General features: G+C 33.8%; 1 protein-coding gene across 3 annotated transcripts in view; it reads right to left on the bottom strand.

Moving 5' to 3' along the window:
* LOC124364187 (putative ankyrin repeat protein RF_0381) overlaps positions 1-21,572 on the bottom strand; it is a 28,535-nt gene extending 6,963 nt beyond the window's left edge. Inside the window, exons 1-4 of one of the 3 annotated variants that reach the window (XR_006922585.1) lie at positions 21,443-21,572; positions 17,213-17,268; positions 10,572-12,107; positions 678-796 (exon numbers count right to left, since the gene is read on the bottom strand). Coding sequence is in view for 2 of the 3 variants with exons in the window: in XM_046819477.1 (XP_046675433.1) it covers positions 10,581-12,011 (1,431 nt within the window). In the remaining variant the exon portion in view is untranslated. Of the gene's footprint in view, positions 1-677; positions 797-8,699; positions 12,108-17,212; positions 17,269-21,442 lie in introns of those variants that run through there. The other 2 variants (XM_046819477.1, XM_046819476.1) reach the window with 2 other exon arrangements.

Below are 21,572 nucleotides of genomic sequence, written 5' to 3'. Positions count from 1 at the left end.
GTGCAAAACTGCCTTCTTAAATATAATTTCTATACCTTTCAATGTGTGCCAACACAAAATATACGAAACACTTGAAAAGGTTACATGCATCCAACCACTATAAAACATATCAAAGGTTGCAGAACAATATATGCTACAAGAGAAGTTTTAAACCTCTCTGGAATTATAAAATCAACTTTAACACCTTTGGATTTTGTGTAAAACTTTATAGAAATGTTTAAAAGCCAGACCATAAAATTTCACATGCCTGTTACTAACATACTTACTTTAGTAACGTATATTTTTAAAATGTCAGCTACTTATAACTTTGTTGGCATTACTTCAGTACAATATAACTAACCACATTTTTCAAGATCTACAAATATTATACTGCTATTACATAATGAATATGATTTTTAACACAATTTAACTGATAAAAAACAAAAAGTAAATTAATAATTTTCACACAAAAAACTGAACAAAGAGCAGTTTCTAAAATAATGCGCTAAGACCAAATGTTTGCATGTGCCACAATAAAATTTTTGCAGCAAAAGGGTTCACTTATGCTTATAGTAGTATAAACAAATTCAATGGATTCATGTTTACCCATCTTTATCATATCTTTCACACATTCACTGCTGTAAAAATCACAATTGACAATAAATATTTGCTAAAAATGAAAATGAGCGATAACTTACCCAAATGACTCTTCGATGACCAATGAAGTCAAAAGTGGTGTCTGGCCCAAAAATGGTATTTTAGGATGACGTCACAGTTTGTGGCTCGGTTCTGTGCCGCACACTCACTGCACGGCACTCTAGCACACAACACTGTTACAGTACTTATCCCCATTTTTTCCACTGTTAGGTTTACAGTTTATAACCTCTAAATACTGTTTATAACCTCTAAATACTATTTATAATGGCATAACAGAAGACATTTATTTATTTATACTATTTACGGCCCTCCAACCTACCAAAAATCATTTTTTAGTTTTTGTGGAATTTGTCAAAACGAATAAGACAAAATGCAGATTGTCCTGGACAACCACTGCACAGATAGGATGTGCGCTAGTTTAGTCCATTTCTTGCACAAATTCTGCATCTTTTCCTTTTCCGGTCGTTCTTCTAGTCTCGTCCTTCATTTTGGACAAGGCGGTGAAGATACCCAGCAGGGATCATTTCTGACTTGTTTATACCTTCCAGTTGAACCCACCACTGGGCACAGCAAAAACCGATGTGTCACTTAAATCTGGGCAACCTTATGGATGTCCAGTAGCGGCACATCACTAACCGCAAATGTTGAGATTCTGGGGTTCATGGGCAATTCGATAGGTCTAGTCTACTGTGGGAGATGACTGTTGGAGTTGGTGGGGTTTTGTTCCCTAACTATCGGAGGTTCTTGCTAACCTCAACAAGGGTGTGCCACCCCCTGCCTGCTTTGACTGGAGAGGCTGGTTCAGAGCTGGCCTCCCCTTCTTCCGGGGAGACAAGACTTTGAGATGTAGTGCCCTAATTTTTCCTCATGGATCTTGATAAGAGGCGGCCCCTACTCCCTAGCCTTGCCCATCCTGAATATCCTGTCACTCAAGAAGCAGCACAAAGGTTCTTACAGGACTACATGCAGTTTATTAGCTTCTTGTCCTAAGAGAACAAAGAAAAAAAGGCGGTGAAGAGGATACCTAGGAAGAGTTCAGCCAGGCTCTTCTGGCTTTGGGGGTGAAAGAGAATATACAATTTGTCTCTAAAATGTAAAAATGTAATTTATTTTCCTACTTGAATTCATGTTCAAAAAGAATAAACAGTTCACCAGACATTTGAATAAAATGTACAACTATTTTTTTGTACCACCTGATGGTTTTCCTTTCTATGGGTTAGTAAGACATCAGCTGGTCTGCCCTGTCCACTCCCTTCATATGTGCATTATAATGCACTACAGGTTAAGGTTTTTCTTTTTGTTTTCCATGGTAATCATGGTACTTTCAAATTTAGTGGAGATGAATAAAATATCCCACTCGTGTCTCCATTTTCCTACTAAAATTCCATTTCCATAATGGCAGGTAGTTTAATATTTTTACAATTTAACTGTAATAACAGGTTGTGGGTTCAACTTTCGGTCAACTCGTAATGTCCCCTCGCAATAAGTTTTGTTGGCAAGAAATTTACCTGCAAGTGTCAAACTATTGTGAAAGTTGTCCATATAGAGAGCTTGATTGTAGCGTTTTTATAGCTACATTGGTTGATTTTTTGTATTAAAACTTAAATTAAATGAAAATTTTGGGAAAGAAATATTGGAATTTAATTTTAATTAGATTGTGAGAAGTTAGGATAAAAACGAATATGTAATCCTTTGGCAAGTTAGGGCTGGTAACTTTAAATTATTAGGAAGGCGATTCACTGCCTTGAATTGATGAGAACTGATCTTGTGTACTGCAGTTACGTCAGATCTGAGAGGCCTATTGTTTCTCAAGTTGGATACGGCTGGGCCAATGAGAGAACACCGCGGATGTCCATCAGAAGGGGTCCATTAGAGAAGTTTAACTTGTACACTGATAACTCCGCACTTACTTGAGTCTTGAGCAACCACACAAAACTAGGGAAACTTGGGTGGAAACAATTTTGTCCATTCCTTTCACTGTAAAGCATATTAAGGGGAGTGATAATGTGACTGCAGACTGTTTGTCACGGCTGTTTGATGACAATGATGAGGTTAATGGAGAGGTGTTGAAAGAACTGTCAAATAATTCTGCTGTAAATATGTGTACAAATAGTGTAGTAAATGTAACTTGTAATGTAAATACCTTCTATCCTTTCTTACCCAAGTATTTAGAAGTGGAGCAGGGTAAGGATGAATTGGGCAAGAACAGTTGAAAAACATCAGTAGTGATGATGAGCGCAAAGGTTTTTGGGTAGAAAAAAGAATTTTATTTTATACAAATTCAAGATCTAAATCCCCTAAAATAGTTCTCCCCGAATCAATGTTTAAGGCAGTCTTTGATTATTATCATAATAGCCCAAGTGGGGGTCATTTTGAAGTTAATAAAACATTAAGGAAAATTGCAGTGGTGTTTTATCATCCTGATCTGAATGAGTTTATGAAGTCCAATGTTAAAAGGTGTTCTATTTGTCTTAGCAGTAAACCTACTAACTGGCGGGACCGCGGTGAACTGCATGTAAACATTTCGACACGTCCACTATAGAAAATCTACATGGATGTATTTGGACCTCTGCCTAGATCTTCAAAGCAGAATGAATTCATCCTTATCATGGTGGACGACTTCACAAAGTACAATTGGGTCGTACCTCTCAAGAAAGTAAATTCAGATATGGTGTTGCAAGCTTTAGAGAGTAATATTTTTTTAAACTTTGGTTTGCCAGAAGTTATTGTGAGCAACAACGCCACTTACTTCACCAGCGAGGAATTAAGGGCAAATCATTTCAAATGGGCTGTGAAATTGATCACTACAATCCCGTACAACCCCCAGAGTAACAAATCTTAAAGATATTTAAGAAACTTAAATTCAATTTTGACATACTTGTATAGTGATTGCAAAAAGAACTGGGACGCTGATTTAAGTAAGATTCAACAAGCAGTTAACTCGTGTGTGAATGACAGTACAGGGTGTAGCACTTACTCTTTGATGTTTAATTTTAAACCCAACAATGAGTTGGATCTAAAGTGGAACTTGAAATCAATTTTTGAAAATTTAGTGCCAAAGGAAAAATGTCAAAAATATGCAGAGGCATTGGAAAATTTAAATAAACAGTGTATTAAAAATTCAAAGTTAAGGCCCTATAATAGAAACCACTGAAAGTTTAAAATTAATGATGAAGTGTTTTGTAAAATACCTGGACAGAGAAATAAATTGGATAGGAAATTTGACGGACCATAAAGGATTGTGATTATTATCTAAGAGAACAGTTATATAATTCAGCACACCAAGGACTTAAAAATTTTGAAAAGAGTGTATCTACGAGATTTGAGAGCCGCTTAAGTGAAAATTAGTTCAAGAAGAATTGGACAATTTTTTCTTTCAGCAAAAAAAAAAAAATTTAAAAAACCCATAGTAAAATGTCATAATTGAGTAACCATAGGCCAAGTCAAGGTTTTATGTTTTCTTTCAGGAATTAAAAGAAAAGGGGGATTTTTATGATATATAAATAAATATTACATGAAGAGGAGAATTACATGGCCTCAGGACTTTAAAAATTTGGAAATTTTGTATTTGATAATAGTGTCTACAACCATTATACTGTCTGATATTAGTATAAAGACATTATATTATTGATGTACTAACATGCCTTCTTGTGTGTCCAATCTCATGTTTTGATTTATTTATTGTGAATGAATGAGAGAAAGAAATTTATGTCAACCCCCCCCCCCCCATTATCCAATGTAAATAACTTATTAGTAATAAAAGAAAGGGTCTTAAACAGTTTAATAAAGTTTATGAAGGAAAGAATGAGCAATCTTCGAGTTGGATAAAAATTAAATTTTTTGAAAACAAAACGAGACAAGCTCTGAAGTTCCAACATAAATGGTAACAAAGGGGACTTATGTCATAGTAAGAGAGAATGTTCTGTTTATGTGTGGAATGCTGTGGAGGTGAGATGTGGAACAACACTTGCACTAGCTAACACCGGTCACGCGACGAACTCGAGGGACGACACGACTGTTGAGGCGCGCACAAGCCAACTGAGGGCAGCTGTTTTCCAAACATAAAAGTCGACAGGGGGAGACCGGAAGGAACAAAATACCTTGGACTGGGGACGACTGACCTACTGTAGATGTAGTAAAATTAGAATTGTGTGGGTATTAGGCTTCACTATCTCGAGTCATTGACCTTCAGCGAGTCCTTTTATAGCGAGTCAACTTTTATTTGTTTAACTGTTCTGTCTGTTCCAAAAGCATTGGTGGGTAACTAAATGATGTACGTTTTAAAAACATTTTAAATTGCTAATTGGTGTTAAAAATTTTTTTATCAACTGCTGGGCCGTATTTAGAAGTAAAGGAGGGGGAGTAACGTAACGTTTTTAAAGCTACATTGGTTGATTTTTATTTATTAAAACTTAAATTACATGAAAATTTTGGGAAAGAAATATTGGGATTTAATTTTAGTTAGATTGTGAGAAGTTACGATAAAAACGAATATGTAATCCTTTGGCAAGTTAGTGCTGGTAACTTTAAATTATTAGGAAGGCGGTTCACTGCCTTGAATTGATAAGAACTGATCTTGTGTACTGCAGTTACGTCAGATCTGAGAGGCCTATTGTTTCTCAAGTTGGATACGGCTGGGCCAATGAGAGAACACCGTGGATGTCCATCAGAAGGGGTGGAAGGGGAACTATAAAAATTGCCAGCTCATAATTTTCTGCCTTCTTTTTGGTAATTATCGTGAATTTAGTTGATGACAGTGTGCGCCGTGTTTCTAAATTTTTTTCCACGAGGGATTTTGAGGTAAGCACCAAATTTATTGTACGTTATATTGAAATAGTCTTTCAGATCTGATATTAAATTAATTTTATTGTCTTTTTTATAGGAAAAATTAAATTTATAAAAACTTCAGAGCAATCTGCATAACTGATTCTTGATGAACATTAAGGCACAATAGAATCAAACAAGTTACATTTGGTTCAAACTTGCAAGAAAAGTGAATTAAAATTGAACTTTGTTAATCACTTTGATTGAATTTTGGAAATTTAGTAATTTATTAATATTTAATTTGAACTGTTTTATGGTGAATTTTTTATGGGAAATTAATTGAATTTTAATAATTGTTTTGAGAGAGTTATATCTGAATTGCAAAGACTTGAAAGTTAAGGTACAACTAGTGGAAAGAGAAGTTTAATTTTGAATTTTGAATTTTGATTGAACTTAGTTAGAAGTGAACATTTTTATTTTAGTTATTTCCAAGTGGTATTTGATTTTTATTTGAAAACTTTATTATTTTATTTCAGAAGAGAGCTCTAATTTTTAGTTTGATATATTTGACTGAAATTTTTATTTCTTGCCAAAGGACCTTTTTAATATTACTAAACGGTTTGTCAATTCTTTTGTGGAAAATAGAGAGTGATGAAATTCTGAAGCATTGAACTATTTAATTTGCCATTTTAAATAAATCCATTATTTTTATTTAGAACTGTGATTTTTATTATTTTTATTAGACAAACCAGATAATATTTAATAGTTAAAAATTTAGTAATAAATTTTACTGAATATTCACTTGGAGCTGACTAATCAAAAAATATTTTATATTGTCTTGGATGTCTGATTGATAATTTTATTCATAATATTCTGGAATATTAATACCTATATGTAATCCAAGTCATTATATTGATAAAAAAATCTTGCATGAGGTGCAAGACAACATTTCCTGAATGTCCTCCCACCCCCCAATCGTCCAACCTGCCAGAATAAACCATAAACCTCACAATCAAACCCTCAGGTTCACAGAGGGTGTACTGTTTTATACTATATTTATGGCGCTTTCCTTTTACATACTGCCTATACTGTAGTCGCCTTCTCCACAAAATCATAACCTCGTCAAGGGACATTTCTTTAGAAGGGTAATATATTGACCTCATTTCGTTGCTGAATAGCTGTATGATGAACCGGATTTTGACTTCATGATGTGGGTTTGGAAGGCAAAAACACAAACATCTCAAAATCAATTGAAATCTATCACAGCTCATTTGGTCACGAAAGAACTGCAGATTTATATTTCCTATCAGTCTTCCAATAATCTTGAATTTGGTTTATTCAAATGGTTCCGATGTGTATCGGTATACCAAGTTCTTTGTTCTTTCCATCTATGGATACGAGAGCTCGGCATAGTTGTGGGGCCAAAAAAAAGTTCAATAGCATATTCATTAGTGTATCGGCATGTCTCTTCTAAAAAAACAATATTAACAAAATAATTGAACCAATCAATTGATTCATTGTTACCTGGGATTGGTATCAGTAACTTATTGTCTCCTATAAGGAATATCCCTCATTCCACTTGCTGAAACATTGCACCTTACTGCTGGATCAAAGTCCACATCATCATCACTGTCGAAAGAGTCAATGTCAGTGTTGTCAGTTGAATTATCGTCTGTATTACTCAGTAGGTCGTCACTATTGTACTCATCCTCATTTGCAAAAGCCATTTTCAGGCTATATTATTAGTTAAAATATCTCTAAAATAAACACTACTGATCATACACACAATGCGCCGATGCAGTGACAAAGTAGGCGCTCACAGTAAACGCTGTACCGGAACCGTGCCGCGTGCCAGGCAGAAACCAAGACAGTTGTGAGGTTATGTTCAATGTTGCAACGGAGTGCACTCTCATATTCAACCCTCTATGACACATAAGCCATTTGTGTTGAGCGACATGGCGGCACAGACCCATGCCGCCCACACTGAACATGTTAAAGACTTAATCTTTTTTTCTTTGAGATTACAAGGTTCTAAGAGGAATGCATGCAAATTTAGCCTGAAAATTACAAAAACGAGAACAGGAAAGGGCAAGTCGATAAATAGGTTCACATGACTGTGCCTTTTACATCAAGTTGATGACAGGTGGGACCACTGTTATGAACCAGTTCCTAATTTTGTCACTGTCAGAGCAATAAGAGACCAAGAATCCCAGTTAGGGGGTTAGAAAAGAGCAACTCCACCGATCTGGTCTTCCTTCCGGTTCGGCATTTCCTTTTGAGGTCTCAACGTCCAGACATCCAATTTTTTTCGTCAGAGCAGAGGAAATTTTTCCTTCATTGGCTGATGCCTGATAGGAAGATATCAATCCGTCTGGCTCCTAAGACTATTATTCAATATAACCTCACCTGTGGTACAACAGTGGAAATGTTGAAATACATAAATCACTATTCTTTCCACTAAAAAGAGACAACTTTTTATTGAACAACCAAAAGACTAATCCAGCTGTAGGAGAAGCTACAGTGATACTTTTGTAACAGTAATAAAAGACGATCTACGGTTAACAGAAATTCAAATAAAACATTATAACATATTTATATATTGATTTGGCATTAGTCATATTTTATCCACCGATAAGTAAACAAGAGCTTTAAATATGGATTTTACACAGAACAATGTTATACCAACAAGGGCGTACCAACCAAAGGACATAGGGGGGGGGGGGACAGATACTTAAACTATTGAAAATTATGGGATTAGGATAATTCATCATTATTTTATTGTCAATCAAAATTATTGTACACAGTTATTTTCATTGTGGAACTCATCATTTGCCTTAGAGAAAAGGAAGAAAGGCGATGAGGAACTTTCTCAGCCACTTTGAAAACTTTTCTTTGACCTTTTAAATTTGAGAATTGACTCTGATTATGAAAAGCTAGTCACTTGAATGGGTGTCAAAAAAATCTTGTCTAAACTCCTGTCTATACTAGATGACAGTTTAAACACCCAGTGACGAAGAGACTGATTCGCCTCCTCCATTCCATCTAGGCCTGGATATCCTTACTAACAATATCTAGGCCTGGATATCCTTACTAACAATATCTAGGCCTGGATATCTTTACTAACAATAGCGATTTGTATAAACTTGATTTTTTACAGTTTATTGGAGTAAAAATATTATTACAAAATAAAAGAAATACGTTAAGATACACATAATCAATAAAACAAATATGATTTGATGCACCAACAGCTTTAAAATATACATTAAACTGGGGATTTTGGTTTAAAAACAACAACAAAATATACAACAAAATATTTATTTAAAGTATTAAATTAGAAATTAAAACATAATTGTATCACAAAAACCATTGTTTTATACCTTGTAAATAGTTTACTCTGCACTTAAAAGCCTAATAATAAAAAAATCATGCATTACATGGTACCCTAATTTTTCAAAATAAAAAGTGTTAGTTTAAAATGTACAACAACAACAAAGTATTTTATCTGAGATACAGAAATTGGCACATTTTAATGGAGGGGTTAAATGTTTCCAACTCAAAGGATTATTGGTCTACAGCTAACATCCTTTGTCTCAAATAAAACTCCTATGATAAAACTGAGGAAATTAATTTTAGTCTTAAATATAAACTATATCACGAAATGTTAAGTTTTTAGGGGTACACCTCCAAGACAATCTGAAGTGGAACATTCATACTGAAGTAATATGTAAAAACATAATTTAGCCAAGTTTTTTTTATGTTGTTGAAATTAAAATTAATTGTGTATATTAAAATTTTAATGGCAGTAAACTATGCACATGTACATGACCACTTGTCCTATGGGATTATTGTGTGGGGCAGTGATTACTAACACAAAAAGGTAATTAATATTACAAAAAAAAGCCATAAGGGTCATGACTAATGTTATCAGTAGGTCTAATTGCAAACCTTTGTTCAGGCCGCTGGGAGTATTGACTGTACATTCTTTGTTTGTGCTCAATGTATTAGCGTATGTTAAAAATAACTTATTAGATTTAACTGTAAATAGTTTCTGGTATATGGTCATTTTACCAGAAACCATTGTAAACTTAGAATTAATCACTGTAGTTATCAGTCCACAAAAAGTAGCTTTGCAGAGATGAGCATTAAAATGTATAACATGTTCCCAAAACATATGACATGTCTTAATATAAATAATTTTAAGAAATATGTTAAAAATATACTGGTAAATCAACTGGTATACGATGTGAACGAATTTGTAGACCACATTAAGTGTATGCAGTTGTTACTATTTTGAGATTATTGTATTGCCTAGGCTGTGACGATGCCATCCAAGTATTTTGTAACGGTAATAAAGATTCTGATTCTGAATCGCTAGCCCACAGGAATTCGGCTCCTAATCTATCAAGACTGTAAGACCAGGTGGTCTGAGAAATACAAGAGCATTAGAAACTTTTAAACGGCTTCCTTTAAATAGTCAATGTGCTAGAAAATTTCTCAGGCTTAGGAAACTAGGCTACAAGAAAATTTTTTCTTATCAATTGAAGTGTGCAGTTATTAAACCAATTTTCATCGTAGATTTAGTCAAAGCACTTCGAGATTTAGGAACCCGTCGAGAACATTCTACAAAGTTTATATATGGATTTTATTATGATGAGGAAACATATTGGTGTAGTCCTTGATGTTATCGAGAAGGATCGACATGAAATTGAACATGTTTCTCCTGAATTACTTACAAAATAACATGATTTCGTGGAGAAAGTCAGCGTTGAATTAACAGTTCCAAAATTTTTCAAAAGCAAATACACAGAAGTAATCCACCATCTGAGACTGGGATTGAATACTAGAGATGGTCACGGTCATTGATCATCGCTTATCTTGACTCCTTAACTTTGTCACTGAATGTTAGATTCTCACACGGAAATACATTTGCTTTTGCTTTATCCCATCTCCATCCTTCATATATTCTAAAAATTAGTTAAAAGGTTACATGTTAGGAACATTGACTACACAGTGTCACCAGCACAGGAATGAATTTAAGGTTGAGGATTAAAAATCTTTTTATATGATATTAAACATACTACATACTTATACACACACACATACACATACACACACATTACATTATTATTTACATTACTGATATTGTATGACATTATTGTACAGTTACTTACCTTATTTTTCTAACTGAACAGTTGTTTGCCACAGACGTTAAGTTGCTTCAAATCCTCATTTTTCAGATAGGACAATATGATTAGCTTTACCTCTGGAGGAATAATTGGAAGTGTGTGTCCGCTGTAGTTGAGAAACAATGAAAGCCACTCTTCACCTGATGATAATAGGCCCTTTCTCTCTTTTACCCTGGCTATGAATCTTTTTAAAATATTTTTATAGTTAGGGAATTCCTCTTCCAAATTAAGTGTCTCCAAGAATTCAATTTCCTTAAGTGTAGCTGTTGGTGTTGGCTCCTGAATTCTTCGGAAAATGCTGTAGACTGAGAAAGCATTTCCACACCTGACTTCTTTCATTTTCAAGACTTCTGCTTTGCAGCACTCCATGACTTCATTTAAAAATCCGTCGACGGTTACGATACGATTGTCCGAGAGTCTGAAGAATAAGTCTTCGTACATTTCCCCGAACACTATTTCATTTTCTTCGTTTAAAAATAAACCAGCTGCTTTGAGTGCTGTGAACTGCTTTGCAAGCATCATTGGCACCAATGACATGTTGTAATTTGGATGGAAATCCGTGGGTCCGAAAACGGCACTACCAGGGACCATTCCTCTGGCATCCACCACATTCACGTTGGCACCAGCTTCCAGAAGGATGGAAACTATAGATGCTCTATTCTTCAAACAAGCAATATGTAAGGGAGTCTGTCCAAAGTCATCTGTCCCCTCGAAGTCCGCTCCAAATTCCAAAAGCTCCATAAATATCTCTGTATAGCCCTTACTGACAGCAACGTACATAGGAGTTAACCCGTTGAATTTACAGGAAGTGTTGGCTTCCTGTACCAACAACTCTTTCACCACATCTAGATGACCGGCTGATACCGCCATAAAAAGACTGGTTCTTCCACCATAGTCTCGGCTCTCGATGTCAGCACCGGACATTACCAGCTCCTGTACGATGTCCGCATGCCCTTCGACAGCTGCCAAGTGCAGGGCTGTCTGTCTTGCCTTGTTTCTTGCCTCTATGTCCACTCCTCGCTGTAGCAGTAGCTTCACCATATCCCTGCGGCCCTCGGATACTGCCCAGTGCACCAGCGGGTACTCCAGCCAGATCTCGCTTGGGATGCGTTCTAACAGCATGCTTACAAGCTCACAATCTCCGTTTCTTATTGCTCTACGGAGAAGTGGCTTGCAGCTTTTTGAATTTTCCATTTCAGTTTTTTGCAATTTACATTGTAACATCACCAGGGACTTGGCCACATGTATATTTTGGCTGTCGATCGCCACGATCAGCAAATCATAGCCTTCCTCCCACTTGGGTTCGTGGGAAAATCCGTAAGAGGCAATAATTTCTTTTATGCGCTCAACATGGCCAAAGTATATTCCATTGTACATATTGTTGTTAACATAATTTCCAGTGATGAATTTGTAAACAAAAGTCATTTAGTAATGGAATATAAATGACTTCCCAGGTAAAAAATCTTAGTGTAAACCTAATATTCTGGCTCACTTGACTTCCACTTGCTGTCAGTGGCAAACCTGAAACAAACAAAAAAAGTTGAATTAAAATCATTAATTAAATTGTTTTTTGCTGACATTGTTACGGTTTAATACATTTTAAAGTTAAACCTAAAATTCATTTAGGTTTTTTTGTCTTGAGGGAAATAGACGGTTGCCTCCGCTTGTAGTCCTAAAAGGATCCTAAATTCATTTAGTTAAATATGGTATAAACTGTAATTAACTTAAAGAATCACTTAAAGAAATACCCAAAGCAATGTTTTATGAAACAGGTGTTCATGCGAGTTTTGTTTTAAAGTACAAGAGCAGAAGATTCAATTCAATTATTTATAAACAATGAATCGATCTAATGATTGGTGTATAGTGTAACAGTATTCAATAAAAAGGTTGCCGAGCTAAATCAGGCTAAATTAATGCATCTTAAATTAAAACTTCATCACTTTATTAATGTACTTGTATAAATGAGTTATAATCTAAAGAAGAGTAAATCATTATTGAGACATTTTATCCGTTACTCATGGAAGATCTCTACAGCAAAGCAATCAACTTCCTCAGAACTTGGTTTTTTAACATTTTTTTATTGTGTTTTTAACTGCAAGACTTTGATAATGGCACTGAAAAGTGATAAAAGTTTTTGTAGGTAATAAAGTAAAGTGCTAAAAATCATAATATCAATAATACAACGTTTACATAACACACAAGATTAAATCAGAATATCAACATTACAACACACAAGATTAAATCAGAATATCAACATTACAACGTTTACATAAAACACAAGATTAAATCAGAATATCGACATTACAACGTTTACATAACACACGAGATTAGAGCAAAAGACAGAGCTCAGAGTAACATAACAATATATTGCTATTGCAAAATAACACCAATAATATTACTGTCACTGTGGTATTTGAACAAAGATTACCAGATCTACGAACAACAACCACTAAGCATCTGGTATTTCATGAACTTTGGGCATGCGAGATAAGAAGTTGGTTTGTGTAAACAGAGCAAGGATCAGTTCAGATTACTACACTCATCAGTTGACAAAAACCTTATCCTTTACCCTTCTAAAGTGCTCTCTCAAGGAAGTAAACCAGATAAAGTATCAAAATCAGAGCAAGGATCAGTTCAGATTACTAGACTCATCAGTTGACAAAAACCTTATCCTTTACCCTTCTTAAGTGCTCTCTCAAGGAAGTAAACCAGATAAAGTATCAAAATCAGAGCAAGGATCAGTTCAGATTACTACACTCATCAGTTGACAAAAACCTTATCCTTTACCCTTCTTAAGTGCTCTCTCAAGGAAGTAAACCAGATAAAGTATCAAAATCAGAGCAAGGATCAGTTCAGATTACTACACTCCATCAGTTGACAAAAACCTTATCCTTTACCCTTCTTAAGTGCTCTCTCAAGGAAGTAAACCAGATAAAGTATCAAAATCAGAGCAAGGATCAGTTCAGATTACTACACTCATCAGTTGACAAAAACCTTATCCTTTACCCTTCTTAAGTGCTCTCTCAAGGAAGTAAACCAGATAAAGTATCAAAATCAGAGCAAGGATCAGTTCAGATTACTACACTCATCAGTTGACAAAAACCTTATCCTTTACCCTTCTTAAGTGCTCTCTCAAGGAAGTAAACCAGATAAAGTATCAAAATCAGAGCAAGGATCAGTTCAGATTACTACACTCATCAGTTGACAAAAACCTTATCCTTTACCCTTCTTAAGTACTTTCTAAAGGAAGTAAACCAGATAAAGTATCAAAATCAGAGCAAGGATCAGTTCAGATTACTACACTCATCAGTTGACAAAAACCTTATCATTTACCCTTCTTAAGTGCTCTCTCAAGGAAGTAAACCAGATAAAGTATCAAAATAATAAATGAAAAATTATTTTGTCCACCTTCTTGTAGTGATGAGAAGAATGGCTATTTGAAGTGAGTTCAGATCATTGAAATGTGGATCTTCAGATCATTCATATCACTGATCTCACAGCTCATTTTATGAATTTAATATGAACGTTGACATATTGCTTTCTGAAATTATAATATTTAGTCACATGACTTCACAAACTTGTACTAACTTTGAAATCTATAATTTTACATTATATAATCTTATATATTATAAATGTTGATTACGTTTTGTTTTTTAGTATTGAGAATACGTTTCAAAAATCTTTTAAACCAATGTGTTATTGTCAATTCAGTTTTAATTGTTAATTAAGTTTACAACTTCCAATGTATTTCAGGCTAACTTGATCTGTTGGAAACAATAAACTCTGTACTTCATGAAAATACAATCTGTCTATTCATCATAACTACGTATTATAACAGCGATAAACTTCCAAATAGTTCCGAAGGGTTTTCTTGAATCATACCAGTTCATTCAGATCTAACACATTTTATTTTAATTAATTTGTTGTGTATAGTTTAATTATGATGTAGCGTATTCGCTACACTGGGTTCTTTAGCTTCGACTTATGTTTTTCTGAGTTGTAGTGTATTCGCTACATTGGGCTTTTAATCTTCAATGGTCAGAGATAAAAAGGACTATATTGTGTACAGTTTTAACATTAAATTACAAACTTTAAGCTATTTATTGTACATTTTGTTTCATTTACGTATGATTTTATGTCCAATGTTTCCAACCTCGAGGATTACGACTCTGATGATACACAATGCTGTTCCTACATTTGTATCTCCACACTTTCAAGAGCCAGAGTATGAAAATGATCTGTGGAGGAGGATGATTTACAGCCACCTACACCCCCATATTTAATAGGAGAGACACCCAGGCCAAGGAGAATCATTTGTAAGCAAAAGGAATTCTTTGTAACTTTGCCACCAGCACCTGAGCATGTGCCGGATGAAAATATATAATTACAGGTAATTGCTTTGACAACAAGAGTACCTATAACCTGTGAAACGAGTAGTACCTTTCTCCTCAAACTGGTTGATGATGCTTTAATTTCTGTTGAGACTATAGGAGAAAAAAATAAATTTTGGGAAAGGTACAGCCTTCAATTGACACTGTCAGACAAGCTTGTCTTGCCAACCCTAGACCTTCTAAAATCTCAATTGGTGAGCAGATGATTCACTTCTGAGGTAGTAGTCCTTCCCATCAGGTAGTACGAAGAAAACCAAATCCATGTGGTTTGTAAAATTTTGGCGCTGGTGACAGTATTACAGAAGATCCTGCCTGTACAGATTTGAATATAGAAGACGAGGTTGTAACGCGATCAACTGAAACTCTCAATGCAGGCACCACTTTGTACATAGATCATTACTTTAGTTCTTGTTTCCCCAATTGATTTGCTCCATTCTGAAAGATTAATGCAAGCCACTAGAACTTTGGATCGTAGGAGAATCCCAAATGAAATTACGTACAGATAAAATGCTGAATTGCTGAAAGCAGGACGGGAATGTTGGAATCAAATTGTAAAATATGCTGAACATGTTTGTGTGATAAAGTGGTACGATAACAAACCAGTAATAGTAGCTTCGTCAAGTGAAGGCACTTTTCCACCTGGTATTTGTCGCAGATGGAATAAAAAAAGGACAAAGTCTATGGTGATGTTAGCCATCAACCTTTCATTAGAAGCTATAACGTCAACATGGAAGGAATCGATCTCTTAGATTGTCTGATCAAGCTTTACAGAATCTCTAAAAGGATTAGGAGGTGGACCTTTCAAGTCTTCTTCTATTTATTTGTCTTTGCATTAGTGGCAGTTTGGATTTACTATTTAAATATTTTCAGCCATCATTGCATGGGTCTGAGGAGGTTAGGGGTCATATCAGAGGATCTGTAAGTCTAAGATGGATCAGAGTGTCACAGCTCACTGAGTAAGCTAGATCAGTAAATCAGTTTGCTCATGAGGTACCGATCACTACCTTCTTGTGGAAAACTTCATGACACGAATTAAATAATAATATTGTTGGTTACTTACTGTTTACTTTCACATAACAAAGTGGTTGTGTTTAGTGGACAGTCATATTTTACAAATCAGTTGGAGAAAAGGTTGGAAATATGATTAAACGCCTAAAGATACTTCTGCTCCGTTTGGTTAAAAATGGTTTTTATCACACAGAAAAAAATGAAAACTTAAAAGTTTTATTTAATTTTGATTACATAATAACTCAACATAGTTTTACTATCATGTTTACATGTCGAAAACAGGTTTGATTTGTGCATTTACTTTCTACTGGAACAATAACGAAATAAAGGTTAGCGCACTGAAAAACTTGAATTGTGCACCAGCTGATTTTTTCAGATCTCTGCTATGAGGTAATGAAAATCCATCACTCTATGTACCGACGTTAGTGTCAAATACAGCTACTTTTTGTGCAGTGTAATAAATAAATCAGTTTAAAACTATATAAGAAACCTAAGTATATTTACTAAAACTGAAAGAGCAAGCAAGTCTTTGACAGTCCCCACCTACACTATAATGTGGTGCTGTATTACACAAAGCATAAACCAGTCTTCCAACCGACAAATCGTTAAAATGGTGATTTACCATTTTGCCAATTCCACAGAAAATAACTCCTCCTAGAAGGTACTGTGAACAACCAAGTCATATATAACCTAATCATCTTAAGCTATTCTAAAAATGTGTGAAGATATTTTTTCAACCTATTCCCAATTTAAGCTTGTAATTCAGCCCAGTTCATTTCAGGTATTCACTACTTGTCTCTAATACCACCCATCGACTCGCCAACCAAGAAATAAAATTAAAATATTCTTTATTCATACTGTATTACATGAATACAATTGAATGGTGTCAAAAACTCACAAATTAAGACCATGTATTTTTTATCTTTTACTAAATTAAAATAGACTACACGGTACATTATCCTCACAGTCCATTGAATGAATAAAGGGTTTTATTTACATTTTTAGTTTATTTTTAAATTTTGAAAAAGAAGTTTTTGATTTTATATTTTCAGGTATTTTCTTGTAAAAGTTAATTCCAGCATATTGTGGTTTTTTTTAAGTGCCAATCAATGAGAAGGAGTAGCCAATTCGTCTCTCTGTCTTGTGTTGGTGGTTCTAGTAACATTAAGCATTTGCTCTCCGATTCTTGACCTGAATGACAATATTTCTTCAATGCTTACCACTTACCTCAATATCAGGAATTTGTTAACGGTGACTGTTGTTTCTTAACTGAATGGCCACATCTGCAACAAATTATTAAAAACAATATTTAAAAAAAAAAAAATATATATATATATATATACTACAGTAATTCTGTATTTGATTGAGAGACTATAAAACCCCAAATGAATACATTTTAACTTACTCTTCAAGTAACAGCGGCTGAGCTGATAGTGACCCTCTGAATCGATAACCGCTCTGTCCGAGCTGATCGTTAAAAAAAGACCTTTAATAATAACTAGTATCGGAATTCAGCTATATTTTATACTAAACCGTTTAGAATAAAAACTCTGCAGCATGGATATGGGGTTTCTTGGATGTTCAGAAAAATCGAGGAACAGTACAATAGTTTCCGATTTTGTTTCTTAGAACACATTAATAGATTGTAGACTCTTGGAGCAGTTGGAAAATACTTTAAATATTACTAAATGTTAATAAAAACACTACTTTTTTCCAACTTGTTTATATTTTGGTTAATTATTTATTATTATTCAATTAATTATTCAAAAATTAAACTCTAGTCAAATCTAATTTTTCATACTGGCTGAAATATTTCCAAAAGTTTTGTATTTACATTTTTACACCATATGTTATTTTAATATTAATTGTAACAAACAATGTGTAAATATTAATTTATTTGTGGAGTTGCCTGAAGATGAAACCTTTGGTTTCGAAAGGCCTCGTCCAAAAATATGTATATTAATAGATGTTGTCCCTTTCAAACTTATACAGTTAGAAAAATTTCGGTAATTCTAAGCAATATATGGGTCAACCTCGATTTTTCTCATATTACAATATAATGTTCCAATAGTCAATTAGAAAAGGAAATGACTAGAATTTCTTGCCGGAAAGCAGTTATAGAGAGCAGGCAACTCATATTACAATATAATGTTCCAATAGTCAATTAGAAAAGGAAATGACTAGAATTTCTTGCTGGACAGCAGTTATAGGGAGCAGGCAACCGCAAGAATTACCTATTAGTGATCAGGGGCACTGACGTGATCTGGGCTTCAAATTTGGAACTACTCGAGTTATTTTTTTTTTGTAAAAGAGCAAGCAGCGCGAAGCGCTGCGCAGCGGGCGAGCATCGTGCGTGATCTTCGTCTATACTGAATTGATTCTGGCCAAAGGAATGACACAGATCCTTTACCAGATTTTTACGGAGATTTTGTATTGGGCGGATTATATTGGTTTACTTTGCTTTCCAGCATGTAATTATGTGTTTAAAATTGTTTTACATACATTACCTACATTATATTGTAATATGTAATAACAATTTATCAGAAATTTTTAATAAAAAAAAAGGATCACGCACGATGCCTGCCCGCTGCGCAGCGCTTCGCGCTGCTTGCTCTTTTAGAAAAAGAATTAACACAAATAGTTGTTCCAAATTTGAAGCCCAGATCACGTCAGTGCCCCTGATCACTAATAGGTAACTCTAAGCAATATATGACCGTCTGGCGGTTGCCTGCTCCCTATAACTGCTTTCCGGCAAGAAATTCTAGTCATTTCCTTTTCTAATTGACTATTGGAACATTATATTGCAATATGAGAAAAATCGAGGTTGACCCATATATTGCTTAGAATTACCAAAATTTCTAAAAGGAGTAAATGGATAATTAAAAGCATCCTAGTATTAAGGAAAACATTGAAAATGTACCACAAACAAGCAAAACCACAAAGAGAACACAATCAAAAAAGTTTTTAAAATCGTAAAAACAAATATAGGCCTACCAGTACTATTTATTTACCGTACAGTAAATTAGAGCAGCAAAAGCATGCAAATTTAAGGGTTATAACAAATAACGAGAAAAATGTTTCATCTTCGTCTATTCAACTCAGTTGATAGAACTGAAATTAATGAGCCTTCACTATCTATAGTAAATTGCTTCAAATCAGTTTTTTTTTTATATATATCATAGAAAAAATGTAATTATAATGTGAATATGGCCAAAATACCCATCCAGTTTCATCAATGTTATGGATACCAGTGACACCATCAGACTTGACATCAACTATTCAAACCTTAAAGTTAAAAGATTTCAATGTGGCTGCTTAAAGAGCGCTCAAGACATATTATTGAATCCTTTAACTAAATTAATACATATTTTCTTTCAAACAGGAGTTTTCCCTGGATCCCTAAAATACTCAAAAAGTTATCAGAATATTCAAAAAAGGAGAGCCAAAGGAAGCTACAAATTATTGTCCTGTTTCTATTTTACCTGCACTCAAAAAACTTTTGAAAAATTATTTTATAATCAATCGTTGAGATATTTAGAAAATCTTATCAAGGTTTCAATTTGGGTTCAGGTAAGGAAAGTCAACCAGTGATGCTGCATAACTCTTAATGGAGTTAATATAATAGTGTAGCTAAATGGTTGGATACACACCAACATACAATTGGCATCTTCCTAGCTATCTATTGAAAGAGTTTAATTGCATAAATCATCAGATCCTTTGGACCATTCTTTAAAGCTATAGTATATGTGGAATGCCACAGAAGTGGCTAAAATCATACCTAGCAAATAGAATTCAACAAGTGGAAAATGAGGGAAAGTTATGACCTCCACTTAAATTAGAACCTGGTGTCACTCAGGGCTCGCTTCTTATTCCCATATTATATCTATTGCATTTAAATTACTACAAATTCATCCTTAACATCTGGAAATTTAATTCAATATGCAGATGATATGACTCTTTGTTTTTGTGAAAAATCATTGAATAATTTAGAACTGAAAGCATTATTTTCATACCCTAAAACCTTATATTGTTTTGTTCACTGGAATGATAACAGTAGCTTAACAACACAAATCTCATCCACGATAAGGATAAAAATAAATTTGAAAATAAAGTATACAATGGAAATTTTTATTTTAAAACCCTGTGCAAAGTCAACAGCTTGAAACTTTCATAATTTGACATACCCACCTACTTCTATTAGATAATAAAATAACAAACAAATAGTCATGTGTCTTCTTGTATAAAAATATGTTTGAAAATCCATTTTTGTAATCTCGTTGCGTTAAACTTTGAACAGGTATTTAGATGTATATATTTAGGGCTACAGTATAATAAGAGGTCACCACCACGATAGAATCATATTTATGATTATCTAAACTATATAACAAAAATGCTGACACGAATTACGTGTGTATCTATAAAAATGTAACAAACAAAACAGTTTAACATTTAGTTAATTTTTACTGTTTTTAAGGATATACTATGATTCTATTGTGGTGGTGGCCTCTTATTATTCTGCAGCCATGGTCCAAGATGAATAGAAGCTGAAATATTTAATTTAGTGCAGAGCTCTGAAATCCCTGGAAATAAGTTAAGCGCTCAAACAATGAAAAATGACCGCCATCAGCTGAAAAAATATTTTAAAATTTAAATTGTGTTTTTGTACTTCCAATAAATTGTACTTTCAAGAATAAATATATTTAAAATAATAAAAAAATGAAGCAACCAATATTGTTCTACGCTAATCTAGTAATCAGATAGAAGCAAAATGTCAAATTACGATTCATGTCTGGGTGTGGTCGGTATAATCCCAAAGTAGGCTACCCAATTATGTTTAATTAAAAAATGTATATTCAATATTGAGATTGATAACACAACTTAATGTTAATAAATATCGATAAAATGTTTGTTATTGTTATTATTATTAATAATTTGGTTAAACATTTACATTTAATATAAATGAACCTTCTATCTTATTGGCCTATTCATCGCTATTTTCAAATTCGCCAAAAAATAGTACCTTCTCTCTGTTTGTTTACATTTAATATTATTACATTTATTAATATGTTGAAGTCATAGCCTATGTTGAGTTAAAAAAATTGTAATAGGAATTACTTATTGATAAAACAATCAAAACCTTCCATAAAAACAAAACAACCAAATAACAAACATATAGACTGCTTATTAAGTCTATCCAGCTACTATCCAAAAATATCAAGAATTCTTGTAAAAACGGTCTAATGGACATTATTCACCAAAGTAAGTATTAAATCCAACTGTATAATTAGATTAACTGAAAACTTAGAAAGACCAACACTCAATAAACAAACAATAAAGAACAATAACATCTAACCTCAAAGTAAGATTTACTATTTATATAATTTTATAACAAAAAAATAAAACATGAAATTAAAAGATAAATAATCTACTTATTCAAATTGGTGAAAAATTACTTACTCTGAATAGCTGCAGAAAAATGGGTACTTTAATATTGTAATTATAAATTACAATTGTTAGTCAGATCTAAACTTAAGACGCTTCCTCCCTCATACGAGACCGAGACGCAAGTAACACCAAACACCAAACC

Source organism: Homalodisca vitripennis, chromosome 6 (genome assembly GCF_021130785.1).
Source record: "Homalodisca vitripennis isolate AUS2020 chromosome 6, UT_GWSS_2.1, whole genome shotgun sequence".
Taxonomy (NCBI): domain Eukaryota; kingdom Metazoa; phylum Arthropoda; class Insecta; order Hemiptera; family Cicadellidae; genus Homalodisca; species Homalodisca vitripennis.
The sequence above is the reverse complement of the archived record's forward strand: the minus strand, read 5'-3'. Positions and strand labels throughout refer to the sequence as shown.